The 16,798-nt window shown below is 44.0% G+C and overlaps 1 protein-coding gene across 1 annotated transcript; it reads left to right on the top strand.

Moving 5' to 3' along the window:
- Positions 1-420: 420 nt before the first annotated feature.
- LOC101413545 (sialic acid-binding Ig-like lectin 6) lies at positions 421-10,819 on the top strand. The gene is made up of 7 exons (XM_071209009.1): positions 421-454; positions 523-903; positions 1,098-1,376; positions 1,520-1,567; positions 2,403-2,679; positions 3,577-3,658; positions 10,634-10,819. The coding sequence occupies exons 1-7, from the start codon at positions 424-426 to the stop codon at positions 10,817-10,819; spliced, it is 1,284 nt and encodes a 427-aa protein (XP_071065110.1). The 5' UTR covers positions 421-423.
- The last annotated feature ends 5,979 nt before the right edge of the window (positions 10,820-16,798 follow it).

Here is a 16,798-nt window from a genome sequence, read left to right as displayed (position 1 = left end):
GGGACTCTCTGGGCCCAGACCAGGAGAGGACGAGCTCCCTGGTGGAAAATGGTGCACAGAAGAGCCCCTCAACTGGGAGGACATGTGCAGCAACCCCCTCCCGACCTCTCAGATATCCTGGAGGTCCCTGTGCAGCAGGACTGGAGACTAGGAAGCACTTGAGACAGGGAGGCAGGATGAGGTGCTCTCTCCTTCCTCTCATCCCCCTTGGGCAGGTTACTAGGGTCTCTGATCTTGGGGTTTCTCCCCTCTGAGTAGAGGGGGACGAGCTCTGGTTGCCTATGAGCTCAAGTTCCTCTTCTGTGAACGCTGTGGTCTCGTGCTCCTCACCAGCTTCCGGGGTGTCCCCCGCCATCCCTCCTCTTTCACTTGCCTTCCTCTGCTCATCTCAGACAGAGGCAGCCCCGGGCCCCCTCCTCAGAGATGCTGCTGCTGCTGCCTCTGCTGTGGACAGGTGAGTGCCCCTTGGGAGAGGGCCAGGGGGTGCTGGGCTGGAGCTGCAGCTAACCTGGTTTCCCACAGGGTCCCTGGCTCAGGATCCGAGATTTCAGATGCAAGTGCGGAGGTCGGTGGAAGTGCAGGAGGGCCTGTGTGTCTTCGTGCCCTGCAAATTCTCCTACCCCCAGGATGGCTGGGCTGACTCCAACCCTGCTCTTGGTTACTGGTTCTGGGAAGGAACTGATACAGACCGGGATGCTCCAGTGGCCACAAACAACCCACATCGAGAAGTGCAGCAGGAGACCCAGGGCCGAATCCGACTCCTTGGGGACCCCAAGTCTTACAACTGCTCCCTGGACATCAGAGATGCACGCAAGGGGGACACGGGGATGTACATCTTTAGGGTGGAGAGGGGAGGTTTGAATTGGACTTACATATCACACAAGCTCTCTGTGCGTGTGACAGGTAAGAAACAGGCCAAAGAGGGGACATGGTGGGTAAACTCTGAGACTCCTGTCCCTAGTCCTGGGAGGCGGCCCGGGGGACAAGACAGAGGGGCTGGCTAGGAGCAGATGGCTTGTCCGAGGCAGAGACTGTGCCCAGGGGCACACTCAGGATCCCCACTCCAGGGCCCAGGTCTCTCTCTCTCTCCTCTCTAGCCCTGACAAAGACACCCGACATCCACATCCAGGGGACCCTAGAATCTGGCCACCCCAGGAACATAACCTGCTCCGTGCCCTGGGCCTGTGAGCGGGGGACGCCCCCCACCTTCTCCTGGACTCCAGCCACCCTCACTGCCCTGGGCCCCAGCACCCACCTCTCCTCTGTGCTCACCCTCACCCCACGGCCCCAGGACCATGGTGCCAGCCTCACCTGCCAGGTGGCCTTCCCTGAAGCTGGGGTTACTGTGCAGAGGACTGTCCAGCTCAACGTCTCCTGTGAGTGCTGGGCCAGGGTCCCTGTGGGTGGAGGAGCTGGGAAGGGGCTGGGCCAGGGTTTTCCCCACAGGAAGGGGCACTCCTTACCCATTTCCAGGGCTACCCGGGGATAAGCCCAAGGCCCAACTCCCTTTCTGTCCCAGATGCTCCCCTGAACGTGGCCATCAGCGTATTCCACGGAAGCAACCCAGGTAGGAAAGGCTTCTCCTCTCCTGGGTGGATGGAAGTGGGGTTGCTGTCACCCAGGCAAGGCCTGCTGGTGCAGAGCTGTGTGGAGAGGCCAGCATGGAGTTAGACATGGGGGCCACCGGGGGCACCCACCCACCTTTCCATCTGCAGTCAGTCTTCACTCACCATAAATTCCTTTTGCCAACTCCAAAGGAAGCTCCTTTTGCTTTTTTATGTTTTACCTCCTTCTTCTGCTTGATGTTTTATTTCTGTAACAGACTATTTTTCAGAGCTTGTGTAGGTTTATAGGAAAATTACCCAGAAAATACTAAATGCCTGTTTTAGTCCTGCCCCAGGTTTTCCCTATTTACAACATGTCCCATTAGTGTGGAACATTTTTTACAATTGATGAACCAATGTTAGTACAATGATATTATTAACTGAAGTCTAGGGTTTAAATTAGGGTGCAGTTCTGTGGTGTTTCATTTTTAATTATGGTCACACCTGTACCACCTGAAGGTCCCATCTGAGTCCCTTCAAGTGTGTGACTCAGCACTGTCCATGCACGCACAGTACTGTGCTGCCTTCACTACCCTCCACTTAGCAAAGCTCCACCCTCACTCCAACTCCCTTAGGTTTCCTCTGGGCATCTAACTGCATTTACTTACCACACACCAACCAGGTAAACTGCCTGCACCTCTCCTGAAGGCCCAGGACCCCAGCAGCCCCCTCACAGGCTGTCACAGGACAGCAGGAGGAGAGGGAGCTGCCCAGAGCTTGGCCAGGAGGAGGGCAGGAGCTCAGCCTCACAAGACCCACCCTCGCTTGCTCTCCTGTCTCTGCTTCTCTTTCCCAAAGCCCTCAAGATCCTGAGAAACGCCTCATTCCTTCCCGTCCTGGAGAGCCAGGCCCTCCAACTGCACTGTGATGCTGACAGCAACCCCTCTGCACAGCTGAGCTGGTTCCGGGGGTCCTCAGCCCTGCACGCCTCCCTCATCTCCAACTCAGGGATCCTGGAACTGCCTCGAGTACAGAGTGGTGAAGCAGGAGAGCTCACCTGCCAAGCTTGGCACCCGCTGGGCTCCATGCATATCTCCATCAACCTCTCTGTGCTTTGTGAGTGGGGAACTCTGAGGTCAGGACTCCATGGCATTAGATGAGCAACAGCCTCCTTGCTCAGTCCTCTCTTAACTTCTTAGAGACCCTCCTGTTCCTGCAAGGCCAAGGGTCTGCTCTGCAGCTTCTCTGCCCCAGCTCAGCAGCCCCCTCTCTACACTAGAGGGAAATGGCTTTTTCAGTTCAGCCAGGCAGGCTCTGGGCCAAGAGCCCCTGAGCCTCAGTGGAGGTGGTGGGAAGCAGTTGGGAAGTGTTCCACTAGGGCCCCAGGCTCAGCTCGGAGGCATAAATATCCATGGAGCTGACAGTGTCAATATCCTGTTCCAGGCAGGTCAGGGGTCTGCTGGGGGTGATGCTTGGACCCTGGAGAGAGCCCAGAGATGGGTCCCAGGTTGTGGTGTAAGTCCTTCAGGCCTGTGATTGGGGCCAGGGTGGTCATGCCCAAGGTTATAGGGAAAGCGGAGCCAAGTGAGCTAATCTCGGAAGGGGTTTGGGCCCACAGAGGCAGGGCAGGAATGGGTGACTGGTGGAGGAGCCTGTGTACTTAGACTGGGCTTTACTGGAATGCCCACTACCCCCAGGGGAACAAGTGCCCAGGAGAAGGGACATTCGGGACGCTGTCTGGGGTGCTGGCGCGATGGCCCTGATCTCCATCTGCCTTTGCCTCCTATTGAGGTGAGAATGGGCTCCAGGTTGGAGGGAGGGCATAGGGCAGGAAGGGACACTCGTTCAAGAATGTCAGAGCCCCTGAGCTGGAGGAATTTGTAGAACCTGGGAATGAAGTACAGAAGGAGTTTCAACAGTGGCACAACCAGCCCCAGTTGGTCCAGGTGTGGGGTCTGGGGTTAGGGGGAATCCCTGGAGCCTGGACTCACCCGTCCACACTCAGGCCGACTGGTCAACCTTGTCACCTCAGGCTGACAAACTGCAGGAGGAAAGCAGCACGGATGTCAGGAGACACGAAGGATGAGACCACAGTCAGGGGTTCTGACTCGCAGGTGAGTGATGGGGACATCTCCCTTTCATCCGGGCCATTGGTTTCCCTGGTGGCTACCAGCAATTGGCATCCTGCACCCACGAGTCCCACATCTGGAGGAGTTGGAGTCGTTCTCAGACTGGGCTCCTTCCCTGAACCTGTCTGACCCTCCTGGGCACCTTGTTGCCCCTCTCCTGGATTCCTGTCCCACCTCACATTCTTACCGCATCATTCAGACATAGTTATTGTCTCATTTCTTTGTGGCATGGACAGCTCTGCTTGAACTGATTGCTTGGAGCTGAGTCCAAATCTTCGGCAGGTGTGTCAGGTCCTGGGTGACAGTCCTCCTCTCGAGCCTGTTCCTCTCCCTCCATGTCTTCAGGATTTGCTCTGGGCTCCTTGTTCTCATTTGTCCCCAAGAGACCTGGCTCTGCTCTGTGTAATCTTCTTTCAGTTTTGCCACTTGTTGCCTGAGTCCACTGGCAAAAATCATGACCATCCTTTAAGTTACTGAGTAAATGCTACCCATTCCCTGTGACACCTGCCATGGGAGGTTGTCCCTCCCTTCTCTGGGTCCCTATAAGCCCAGTCCATGTCCCCATCCTGTGGGTTCACCAGGTCTGAGCTACAGATCCAGGCCTGGATCTCACACTAGGGACTCACAAGCCAAGGGCCAGGGTGATACAGGTCCCTGCTCATCTCCCTCACTGCCCCCATCCCTGTCTTCTCCTAGGAGCATGTGGCTATTTAACTCACCTGGTGTCCATTAAATCAGCACCAGTGCTTGCTCTCCTTGCGGCTCTCTTCTCTTTCATTTCTCCATTTATTTATTTATAATACCGTATACAACCACGAATCCTGACAATAACTTCCATAAACCCTGTGCTTATTTCTGATCTCTTTATGTCCATTCCAAATAACTTCCATACTTGAACTCTGTTTATCACTCCTTGGCTTTTGGGGCTGTAACTCCTATCATTCTGCCTAAACAGTATATTCATTGCATTAGCTAATTTAGTGACTGGGTTTCTAACAAGGGTGTTATGCCTACCAGATGCACTCTTAGGAGTTTTGATTTTTCCATGTACACTCACCTGAAGATTCATCCCTATTGTTATATAGCAGTAGTTCATTAATTTCTACAGCCATTTAATAATATATCAGTTGGCTATTATGACCCGCTTGCTTTGTATTTCATGTTGACATGCATTTAGGTTGACTCCAGGTGAGCTGTCCTGAGCATTCTTATTTACCCCTCATTGTGTTCCTATGCAGATCTTTCTTTTGGGCATATACCTAAGATTAAATTATGAGTCACAGTGTGTAAATAGATTTACAGGTGTATTGGTTTTTTAGGATGACAAATACCACAGAAATTGTCAGCTTAAATGACAGAAATTTACTGGCTTATTGTTTTAAGGCTAGGAGAAGGAGAAAACTGAGACTCCAACAAGGTGATGTTTTCTTCCCAAAATCTGTGGTGTTTTGGGGCTGGCTTTCCCCTTGGCTTGTGGAGCTGCCTCATGGTACATGATGTCCTCTGCTTCCCCCTGAGTTTTGTTGATTTCCAGCTGCCTCTAAGGACCTTTAAAAGACCCCCGTCAGCTGGACAAACAGCCAACCTCTTTCAAGTCATCCACATCTTAACTAAAAAGAACTTCAAAAGGTCCTATTTGCAATGGGTTCATCCTACAGGACTGTAGAGTAAGATTAAGAACATGTCTAAATTGGGATGCACAGTACAACCTACCACAGAAGGTAAAGCCCAGTGGGTTTTCAATATGCTGTACCAATGTACCTGCCTGCCAGCCTTGTGTCAGAGATTCTGTTGATTCATATACTCTCCAGCACTTGACTTTTTAACACTTTTCAATTTTTACCAATAGAATCAGGATAGCACATTATCTCATTGCAACCTTGATTTACTTTTTCTTGATTACTAATTGCCTTGGATGCACTGATGCATTTGTTGACTAATTCATCCTTCTTCTATGAATTGTGTCATCTCCATTGCCCAGTTTTTTTTATTGATAGTTTGTCCTTTCCTATTTGATCAGTAGGAGGTCATTATATACATTCAATACCAAATTATGTTAGTTATGTATATTGTAAAAAACTTCTTTTAATGTGTAGCTTATCATTTCACTTTTCTTTAGTAGACTTTTGCTGATCAGAAGTCTTTAATTTTGGCATAGTCATATTAATTAAACTTTTTTAAAGAGTGATTTTTGTGCCTTGTTAAAGAAAATATTTTCTGCTCCAAGAGCACAAATATATATACCTATGTTTTCTACAGAATGCTTAAAATTTTTGCTTTTGCCATGTGGGTCATTTAGGTATTAATCATTCTAGAGCTGAGTTTTGTGTATTAAGTGAAGAGGGAATCTGATTTCATGATTTCTGTGTGGAAGGGCATTTTACCCTCCACCTTTACAGGATAATCCCTCTTATAAGGTTGGGGAAACAAGAATTGCAGCTTGAGACCATGATTTTCAAATCATTATAACCAGGCTCAAATACATCTGTATTAATCAAAGTAGTAACCATTACAATCAACACATTTCTGCCAATGGAAAATAAGTTTGCTTTTTCTATGTAGCACAAAAACCTGTGCTTTGGGATTTGATGAATTCTTGGAAATCATTTTCTGAATTCTACTGGTTGTGGAGATGTTTTTCCTGTAAAATTTGCTGAGATGCTTGAAGAAGTGGTTGTTGTTTGGTGAGAGGTAAGGTGAACATGGTGGATGAGGCAAAACTTAGTTGTCCAATTTGTTCAACTTTTGAAGCATTGGTTTTGTGATGTGCAGTCAGGCATTGTAGTGGAGAAGAATTCAGCCATTTCTGTTGATTATTGACGTCAGCAGGCATTGCAGTTTTTGGTGCATCTCATCATTTTGCTGAGCATCCTTCTCAGAGGTACTGGTTTTAATGAATTCAGAAAGCTGTAGTGGATTAGACCAGCAGCAGACTGCCAAACAGTGACCATGACTTTTTGGGGGGCAAGTTTGGTCTGGGAAGTTCTTTGGAACTTCTTTTTGGTCCATCCACTGAGCAGCTCATCACCAGATGTAGTATAACAACCACTGTTCATCACACATCACAATCTGATCAAGAAATCATTCATTGTTGCATAGAATAAGACAAGCTGGCACTTTAAAACAATATTTTATTTAAATTTTTGGTCAGCTCATGGGGCACCCCCTTATGGAGCTTTTTAACCTTTCCAATTTGCTTCAAAATCTGAATGACTGTAGAATGGTCAATGCTGAGGTCTTTGGCAACTTCTTGTGCAGTTTAAGAGGATCAGGTTCGATGATTGCTCTCATTTGGTCACTTTCAACTTCTGATGGCTGGTCAATATGCTCCTCATCTTCAAGGCTCTCATTTCCTTTGCAAAACTTCTTGAACCACCACTGCACTGTACATTCTTTAGCAGTTCCTGGTCAAATGAGTTGTTGATGTTGTGAGTTGTCTCTGCTGCTTTACGACCCACTTTGAACCCAAGGCAGAAAATTGCTCAAATTTGCCTTTTGTCTAACAAGATTTTTATAGTCTAAAATAAATATAAAATAAGAGCAAGTAATAAGTCATTAGCAAAAACAAGTAAAGTGAGAAATGCACATTAAAATGATGTATAGCGTACCACATTTATTTAAGAATGTATGCCAATATCGAATGGCAAATTTCAAGAATGCAAAATCACAATTACTTTTGCAACAACCCAGTACTTTCACAGATTGGCCATGCCAATAATTTTTGGATAATATTCCCTCAAAATACAATGCTAGCTCTATCCACAAATTATATTGCACATTTTCATCATCATATTGTTCTAACATTTAAAAATTCATAATATTATTTCATCTTTGACTTACTAGTTATTTGGCATACTTCTTTACATTTCCAAATGGAGGTGTCTTTTTGTCTTTTTGTCATTAATTTTAACTGTATTGAGTATTTCTCAGAGTAAGTGAATTATATGATACCTATTATTTGACATTCTGTGGCCTAATACATGATCAATTTTTGTAACTGTTTCATGGAGCTTGAGAGGAATGTTTTTAATTTATCACTGCTCAATTCAGAAACGCAGAGTATAAATCTTCCCCATCTTTGCTGGTTTTTGCCTAGTTAACCTAAGGATAATTGAAAGATACATGTTGAAATCTATCCTGTTGACATTTCTTCCCTCAGCTCTCTTAATTTCACATTATTCATCCCTTCTCTCCCTAATGCTTCCATTTGACTTAAAGCATATTTAGTGGGGTGTTGGGATGGCTCCACCAGCACACTTTTGGGTTGGAATAGCCTAAGGTACCTTTTCCCCCATCCTTTTACTTTCAACTTTCCCTTATGCTTCTTTCCTTGCTTATTTCTCATAGACATCCTCAAGTTGACCTTCCAGTTCTTTAATTTCTTTTTCAGTTTTATGTTCTGTCATTTTCCCTAACTGTTACATTCTGCACTTCAGCTATTATTATTTTTTGTGTATCATATCATTCATATAAGGGTCATAATTTCTTTTTCTTTTTTCTCATTTTCCTAATATCACTCTTTATCTTTAGCCATTTCTCATCTGTCCCAGGCTGCAGACTCCACTGCATCCTTGAATAGACACAAATATCAGTTTAAAACACTCTTTTATTTCCCAGAGATTTCTCCCATATTTTTATTTATTTATTTTATCGTCCTCATCCCATAATCCCCTATATGGCTTCCCCTTGGTTGATCTTGGGGAATGTGACCATTTGTGCATGCTCAACTTTACCGTGTCAGGAATCCCGATGTATCTTTTCCATTATTTTACTTCAGATTTTCAGCACCCATGTTGTGTTTTGTGAATGCCTCTTTTAGTCAGTATAGTATCATGGGAAAGCATGTACCCTGGGGGGAGATGGCTGCTTTCCACTCCTGTGTTTCCCTTCTGATGATCTTCGATCTTTGTGATCTTGGCCTAAGAAACAACACGCCGTGAACTGTATTTCCTTTCTGTACATGGGATGAAATAGCAGGTGTACCTCGGGGTGTTTAAAACAGTGCCTGGCATGGATGAACACAGGCATTTTTATTGCTAATTAGTATCATTCCCCCTCAAGAAAGTAAGTCCCAAGAACAGTTTCTTGCTGCTGTTGTTTCAATTTCTGTTGTATTCCAGAGCTTAGAGGAATGCCTATCTCATAATTCATAGTAGGTGCTCAATGGATATTTTTGGAATGACTAATTGAATAACCATAGTGATGGATCTCACAGTCTAATAAAATCAATGTCTCTAGCTTGATTGGTGAGGTTCATCCATAGACAAATGCTTTGCTCATGATTATAACTTGTACTTTTCCTTCTTCTCTGTATTTTGGCTGCAGCAGATTTGCAGAGTTGATTTATTTTCATGTTGTTCTGGCTTAGCATGTCCAGCCTCCTCCCTGTCTTCTATGTGCTCTGCTACAGTACAACCCTTTCCTCCTAATCTGGGAACACTTTGTTACTGCTCTGAGCTCCCATTTGAGGCTTTCTATTCCATATTTTATAGCTAGTCGGGGAGCCATGAGGTGGGCAGAGGAGAAACACGTCTGACTGCCTTCTCTCCTGAGGGCTCTGCTCTCTGCTCTGCATTCTAGCACCTGTCCAGGAACCAGCTCTGCCACCCCTGTCCCTCCTTTATATTTCAATATATTTTCTTCCACAAATTGAGATTTTGAAGTGGATTTATTTTCTATGTGTTTAGGAAATGCCATAAGCTGCAGGACCTCAGGGACAGGGTCCACCCTCTCCATTGCTCTGCATCCAGACCCTGCACTCTGCCTGGACATTGATAAGAGGGAGGCTCCAAAGTCAGCAAGAACGGCTCTGGGTCCTGGCTCCAGGGGCCTTTATACAGATGCATGTCTTCATGCAATATACACAGCCTTTTTTAGCCTCAGTTTTCCTATTTATAAGATGAATGTGGTAATACTTTCCTCCCCACATGATTACTTAAGAACCAAATATGATTAGTATAAGCATTCACTGAGGTTGGCTCTCATGCCACTGAATCACCAGGCAGAGAAGGGAATTTCTGAACTGCCTGGGGTGGCTGCTCCTGGATGTGATGGGGAAACAGGACTGCAGCCTCTAGTGAGGTAAGAAGAGCTTGCCTGGAATACAGGAACTCCCCGAGGGAGAATCTTAGTGCTGCCATGGCCTGTGTCTAAAGTCAGTGGAAACTGCAACACCCCCTCCAGCAAGGACTAAATTCAGGAAGGAAGGTCTGAGTCACCCCACCAGGCAGAGAATCATGGTCAGATGAGCTGCTTGTTGAGGGGAGAGGGCACATTGAATGGGTAGTTGAAAAAGGTAGTGAAAACCACGAGCTACATGACTAGTTACAGAAACTAGGACAGTCATGGTTATGAGTATTTCTTCCTTGTTTGTTATGAATATGTTTGTATATGGACATAAAGCAAATATCTTTGTTTCTTCCCTATCTTTTCCCCTTATATGACATAAATTATGTTAGTTTATAAAATTATTTTGAGGTACCAGCCCTGGCGATTAAACTTGTGACCTCCTATGTGGAAGCTGGCCCGCAATCACTGAGCCACATCCACTCCCCTGTATTTATTTTGCAGTTTTTACTGGTTTGTTTTTATTTCTAGGAAGCACCAGGAACCAAACTCAGTATCTCCCATGTAGAATGCAGGAGCTCAAATGGTTGAGCCATATCGAGTCTTGTATGTTAGTTTTTTTCGAAATATTATGTTACAGGGTATTAAGTTAAAGAGTGAATGTTACCCAAGGACTTGCACCCTATTTTGGAGAGAGTTATTTCCAGTGCATTTCCAGTGGTACGCAGGACAGTTGAGTATTGTTAGGTGAAGAATATGAGTATTATTAAATACTTTTGTGTGAATGAATGGGTAAGTGGTTACAGTCACACCAGTCCTAACCCCTCTCTGTCCTTGGCGCCTTCTTCAAGTTCTCATTATCTTACTCTGAATCCTTCTCTTCCATCCACTCAGACAAACCAACACCAGTTTTGCAGCAGCAGTCCTTCCAAACACTCAGCCCCTGTCTGGACTGAGCCCACCCTAGGAGAAGGACAGGAACTCCACTATGCTGGCATCAGATTTCAAAAGCCAAAGCCTGAAGAACTGGTCAACAACTCTGAGTATGCGGAGATCAGAAAGCCACAGCCTTGCCTGTAGAGAACATGATGTTCTCAGGGCCTGAGGCTTTAAAATTCAGGGCCTTCTCAGCCATGGATATATGAAACTGATAGTATATGTGGAAAAACATGCAAACTGTGTCCAAGAGAAATGAGTCAAATCCATCTATGCCAATTATGTGTGAGTCCATGGTTCTCACTTTACTGTTCTGTAGAGCAAGGAAGTAAGCTCTAATTTTCACCTAATTGTGAAAGATCAGTGAAGAATTACATGTAAAACAGCCAAGAAAAGTCCTAGGGCAAAGTACATACTTAGTGAATGCTAGTATTTTCTGCCTTTAACAGAAAGCTTCTGCTGACAATTCCTCCTGACGTCAGTCGGCCCCGGTCTCAGAGACCAAAGGCACCTGCTCCCTCAGGCTCTGCTCAGAAATCTTCCATGACCCCCCCTCCGAATAAAGATGATGCCTTCACCTTCTATTCAAGTCTCTTAATGACTGTGGTCCATGCAAACATCTCCAACTTCATTTCTCACCTATCACATGAATTCCACATCTATTCAGCAACTTCCTCTTAGTTGCCCTTACCTCCATTTTCTTCAGTGAAATTCAATAAAACCTGTGACAACCAATAACCAAGGGAATTTCTTGATAGTTGCCCAGAAAGTGACAGGTTACATTTACAGAGCACAGTTAGAATGATGACTGATTCTCTCAAGAGCAGTGTTATAAGCCTGCATGGAATGATATCTTTGAAATCTGTAAAGAGGTAAGTTAGTTTAGAAATCATTCTCAAATAAAACATGTTTCATACTGGAGGATAAAGAAAGATATGTTAAGACAAAAAATGTGAGATTTGGGGAGTGGATATTCCTCAAGCAGTTGGGTACCCATCTCCCACTAGGGAGGTCCCATATTTGGTTTTCGGTGCCTCCTAAAAAAGACAAGCAGACGAGTGGACTCAACAAGTAGAGACAATGAGTAGTCAGACAAGGAAGCCATCTCATGGGGGGGAATGTGAGAGTTCATAATCAAGACTCTTCAAAGGAAATTCTAAAGGATATAATTCAGGCATTAGGAACATGATCCCATCCAGAAGCCTTCAGGGACAAAAGGGAATGAAAACCTTAAGAAATCGGCCAATATGTGAGCAAAAGAAGAACAACATTTCTTGTAAAAAATGATAGTTTGTAGATGGTGTGTATAAAATATAGCATTGAATTACCAAACTATAATAACATAATCAGGAGAGAGTAAATAGAATTTGTGTTTTCTTTAAAGTCTTTATAGGCGGCAGACTTGGCCCAGTGGTTAGGGTGTCCGTCTACCACATGGGAGGTCCGTGGTTCAAACCCCAGGCCCCCTTCACATGTGTGGAGCTGGCCCATGTGCAGTGCTGATGTGCGCAAGGAGTGCCATGCCACACAGGGGTGTCCCCCACTTAGGGGAGCCCCACGCGCAAGGAGTGTGCCCTGTAAGGAGAGCCGCCCAGTGTGAAAGAAAGTGCAGCCTACCCTGGAATGGGGCCGCCCACACAGAGAGCTGACACAACAAGATGACACAACAACAACAAAAAAAACACGGATTCCCATGCCGCTGACAACAACAGAAGCGGACAAAGAAGAAGATGCAGCAAATAGACACAGAGAACAGACAACTGGGGTAGGGGGGAAGGGGAGGGAAATAAATAAATAAGTAAATCTTAAAAAAAAATAAAGTTTTTATATTATTCAGTAGAAGATTAAATGTTAAGAGAAAATTTATATTTTGATATTTTTAATGTTATAAACAGAAGTAAATTTATTAAAATAATTGAAACCAAGTTTATCATCTCCAAAATAGAAATATTAAAGGTGTTGGAAATTTTAGGCAATAAAATATAAGAAGACAAAATATGAGGGATTAAGAAAAAAAGAATGATTAAAATATAGAGAGAACAAATATAAGATGCTATATTTAGACCTAAATATCAAGCAAAAATTTAAAAAATTGCAAAAGCAGAAAAACAAAAAACCGAGCAGCAATATGCTGCTTAAGAGAGACCTATATAAAAATATGCAGATAGAGAAGGAGAAATGGAGAAAGACAGGAACAGATATACCATGCAAATATTAACCAAAAGGAAACTAATATAGGACTGTGTCAGCCAGGCTCCACTGGAAGAATATAATCACTAAGACACACACAGATATTGAGATTTACTGCACAGAGGCGGGGCAAGATGGTGGCTGAGCGCACCTGATATTCTCTTCTGCAAAGAAGCAGCAGGGCAGCGTTGGAAATTCTTCGGGATCAGGCTGTTTCGGGATTTTGCAGGGCAGGAGGTGTCTGGACATCAATTTGGTGGGAAGGTAACAGAGAAAATTCGTGTATAAGATGAAATTGAGGCTCTATTACACAGAGGTGGGAGCTGCGCGTGGGATGCTCCCTCCTGGGGTGGGTGGAGCTGCGGCACCGGCGCTGGGGCGGCAATTTCTGGAGGCTCTGCAGTACTGGGGAATTCATAAGCCCTGAGTGGGCTAATGGGGGGCTAAAGGGCAGGAGGCATTCGCAGACCGATTTGGGGAGACAAACGGGAGTTTTATTGTGAGGTGGGGAATTTTTGATTGCAGACACAAATAACAGTGCTTCCGCCTAGAGCCCCGCCCCCCAGGGCTGGCTGCAGATCTGCAGCAGCCTTAAATTGTTCATAATAAAGAGACATCACCAGGAGACTATTTCAGGAACTGGCAGGGTGGGAGATGTCTGGAAGCCGATTAGGGGAATATTTTTCGAAGTGTGGGAATTTCAGTTTGGACTCTGATATCGGCATTTCAGGCTGGAGCCCCACACCCAGGCCTGGCTACAGATCTGCAAGTCATTAAATTGGATGCAGTGTAGAGGTGCCCCCAGGTGGCCATTCTGGGGGCTTACAGGGTGGGAGGTGTCCTGAAGTTGAATTGGTGATACAGCCACAGAAGAGACCTCAGTGAGTGAGTGAATTGCGGGGTTCTGACACATAGGACAGAGTTTGTGGATGTGACCTCCACCATAGGGCTGGAACCTAGCTGCGGGGATCCCTGAAGGCTGTGTTGCACAGCAGTGCTCCCAGGCTCCCTGTTAACCAGATTTGAGGTTGCCAGGTCTGAGTCCCCTAAACCCTGGTGGCCCACACCCCAGAGACTCACAGCTCTTGAGTCTTCAATATCACAGACTTTCCATCCCTGAATCCATCATGCCCTGAGGTCCATCTGAGGTCCTTGAATGTCCTAGCCCTCAACGTTTTTTTTTTTTTTTTAAAGATTTATTTTTATTTATTTAATTTCCCCCCCTCCCCTGGTTGTCTGTTCTTGGTGTCTATTTGTTGCGTCTTGTTTCTTTGTCTGCTTTTGTTTCTTTGTCCGCTTCTGTTGCGTTTTTTCTTTTTTGTTTTGTTTTGTTTTTATTTTGTTTTTATTTTTTTATTTTTTAATGTCCTGATTGCTAACATTGCATTATCTCCTAGTCTTTTCTCCCACTGTATCCCCCAAAGTCTTTTTTTTTTCCAGTTATTTAAGGGTTTTTTTGTTGTTGTTGCTGTTGTGGTTGTTTTATATCTTTTTTTCTTTTCCCTACTTGTTCCCCTCCCTTTACCCAACCCTTTTATCTTTCTTTCTTTCTTTCTTCTCTTTTTTTTCTCTCTCTTGTCCCTCATTTTCATCTTATTTTATTTTATCTTAATTATATAATAGTGCTGCAGGGAACACCTCATGTTTGCTGGGTTTCCTCATCCTCCGTTGCCTCATTTCTGTGTGAATTGATTTTGGCTACCTACACTATCCCCTTTCCCCTACATCTTGATATCCTCCATCCTCTACTGTCTCTCCTATATTCCACATCCCTTTCTTTGATCCCCAAAGTGTCTAGCTCTTAATTTCTAATACTTTTGTTTTGTTTTCTGTCTTTTATCCACTCTTGAAACTATTGCCTGTCTTTTCTCTTTCCCTCTCTCACGAAAACAATAGCTTTTTAATTCATACCATATTCCTCCCATATTCAGTCAACTACCTCATTATAGGTACTCTACCTACTGCTATAATTCTACACAACTTACATGAATCTAATATCCATTCTCCCAGATCTCATATTGTTGCTCTGTTAATATTTATCACCAATACTACTTTACACTTTTTCCTTTCTTACACAATTGCCTTTCCCTGGCCCTAATACTTTCCTTTAAAGTGAACTCAACCAGAAATAAGAAATTAGAATAAGAACAACAAACTGACAAAGAGAAGATATAACACGCAAAAACAACAGCTAATTAATCCCCAAGACTAGACAAAGAAACTAAGGAACTGATTAAACCCGTCAAGATAAAATGATGACCAGACAGCAACAAAAATCTACAAACCAAACCAGAAATCAGGAAAACATGGCTGAATCCCATGAACAAACTAAAAACCAGGAAGGGGAGCAGAACTTCACACAAGTAATTAAAGATCTCAGAACATATATCACAGACAAATTTAATGAAGTAAAGGAAGAGGTTAACAATGTGAAGACAACACTTGGAGGGGAAATTGCAGACATACGCAAAAAGATAACAGATATGATGGGAATGAACACCACAGTTCAAGATATCAAAAATACACTTGCAGCAAATAGCAGCAGACTAGAAGAGGCAGAGCAGAGAATTAATGATGTGGAAGACAGTACATCGGAAATCAAACAGATAGTAGAATTGATCGATAAAAATATAGAAAAAATCCAGCTAGGACTTAGTGACTTGAATGATAATGCAAAACGCTCAAACATATGTATTATAGGCATACCAGAAGGAGAAGAGAAGGGAAAGGGGTCAGAAGGAGTGTTGCAGGAAATAATGGCTGAAAACTTCCCAAATCTACTGAAAGAGACAGATGTACATATCCAAGAAGCACAGTGCACCCCAATCATCACAAACCCCAACAGGCCCACCAGAAGACATATACTTCTCAAATTATCCAACTCTTAAGACAAAGAGAAAACTCTAAAAGCAGCAAGAGAAAATAAAACCATCACATACAAGGGAAGCTCCATAAGATTAAGTGCTGATTTCTCATCTGAAACCATGGAGGCAAGAAGGCAGTGGTATGATATAGTCAAGGTACTAAAAGAAAAATACTTCCAACCAAGAATACTCTATCCAGCTAAACTAGCATTCAAAAATCATGGAGAGTTCAAGATATTCACAGATAAACAGAAACTGAAAGAGAATGCCAACAAGAAACCTCCCCTTCAAGAAATTCAAAAGGGAGTTCTTCAGGAAGAAAGGAAAAAACAGGACAGGCAGAGTTGGAGGAGAGTGTAAGAGCAACAAAAAAGACAAAAAGAGAAGGGGGAAAAAAACAAACAAAATATGACAAACACAAGTCCAATCAAAATATGGCTAACACAAATAATTCCTTGAAATTAATAACACTGAATGTCAACGGATTAAACTCACCTATCAAAAGATTCAGACTGGGACATTGGATAAGGAAATATGACCCACCTACATGCTGTCTACAAGAGACACATCTTAGACCCAGAGACTCATGGAGGCTGAAAGTGAATAGTTGGAAAACAATCTTACAAGGAAACAATAACCAAAAAAAGGCAGGTGTAGCTATATTACTAACAGACAAAATAGACTTTAAATGCAAAACATTTGTGAGAGACAATATTAGTGAAAGGAAAAATCTGTCAAGAACGAACAAACAATCATAAATATTTATGCTCCTAACAAGGGCACCTCTAAATACGTGAGGCAAACACTGGAAAAACTAAGTGAAAGAATAGATGCATCTAGAATTATAGTGGGGGATTTTAATACACCACTATCAACTCTGTACAGAACATCTCAAAAGAGAATCACTAAAGAAAGAAAATATTTGAACAGTATATTAGAGAAGCTGGATCTAATAGATATATACACATCATTACAACCAAACACAGCAGAATATACATTTTTCTCAAGTGCACATGGATCATTCTACAAGATAGACCATATGCTAGGCCACAAAGAAGGGCTTAATGAA

This window comes from Dasypus novemcinctus, chromosome 18 (assembly GCF_030445035.2).
Source record: "Dasypus novemcinctus isolate mDasNov1 chromosome 18, mDasNov1.1.hap2, whole genome shotgun sequence".
Lineage (NCBI taxonomy): Eukaryota > Metazoa > Chordata > Mammalia > Cingulata > Dasypodidae > Dasypus > Dasypus novemcinctus.
The sequence above is the reverse complement of the archived record's forward strand: the minus strand, read 5'-3'. Positions and strand labels throughout refer to the sequence as shown.

Bases quoted from the DNA above. Each gene is read 5' to 3' on its own strand.
- LOC101413545 (XM_071209009.1), top strand. From the start codon at position 424: ATGCTGCTGCTGCTGCCTCTGCTGTGGACAG. The intron at 1,377-1,519 runs GTGAGTGCTGGG...TTTCTGTCCCAG, and splicing joins TGTCCAGCTCAACGTCTCCT to ATGCTCCCCTGAACGTGGCC. The intron at 1,568-2,402 runs GTAGGAAAGGCT...TCTTTCCCAAAG, and splicing joins ATTCCACGGAAGCAACCCAG to CCCTCAAGATCCTGAGAAAC.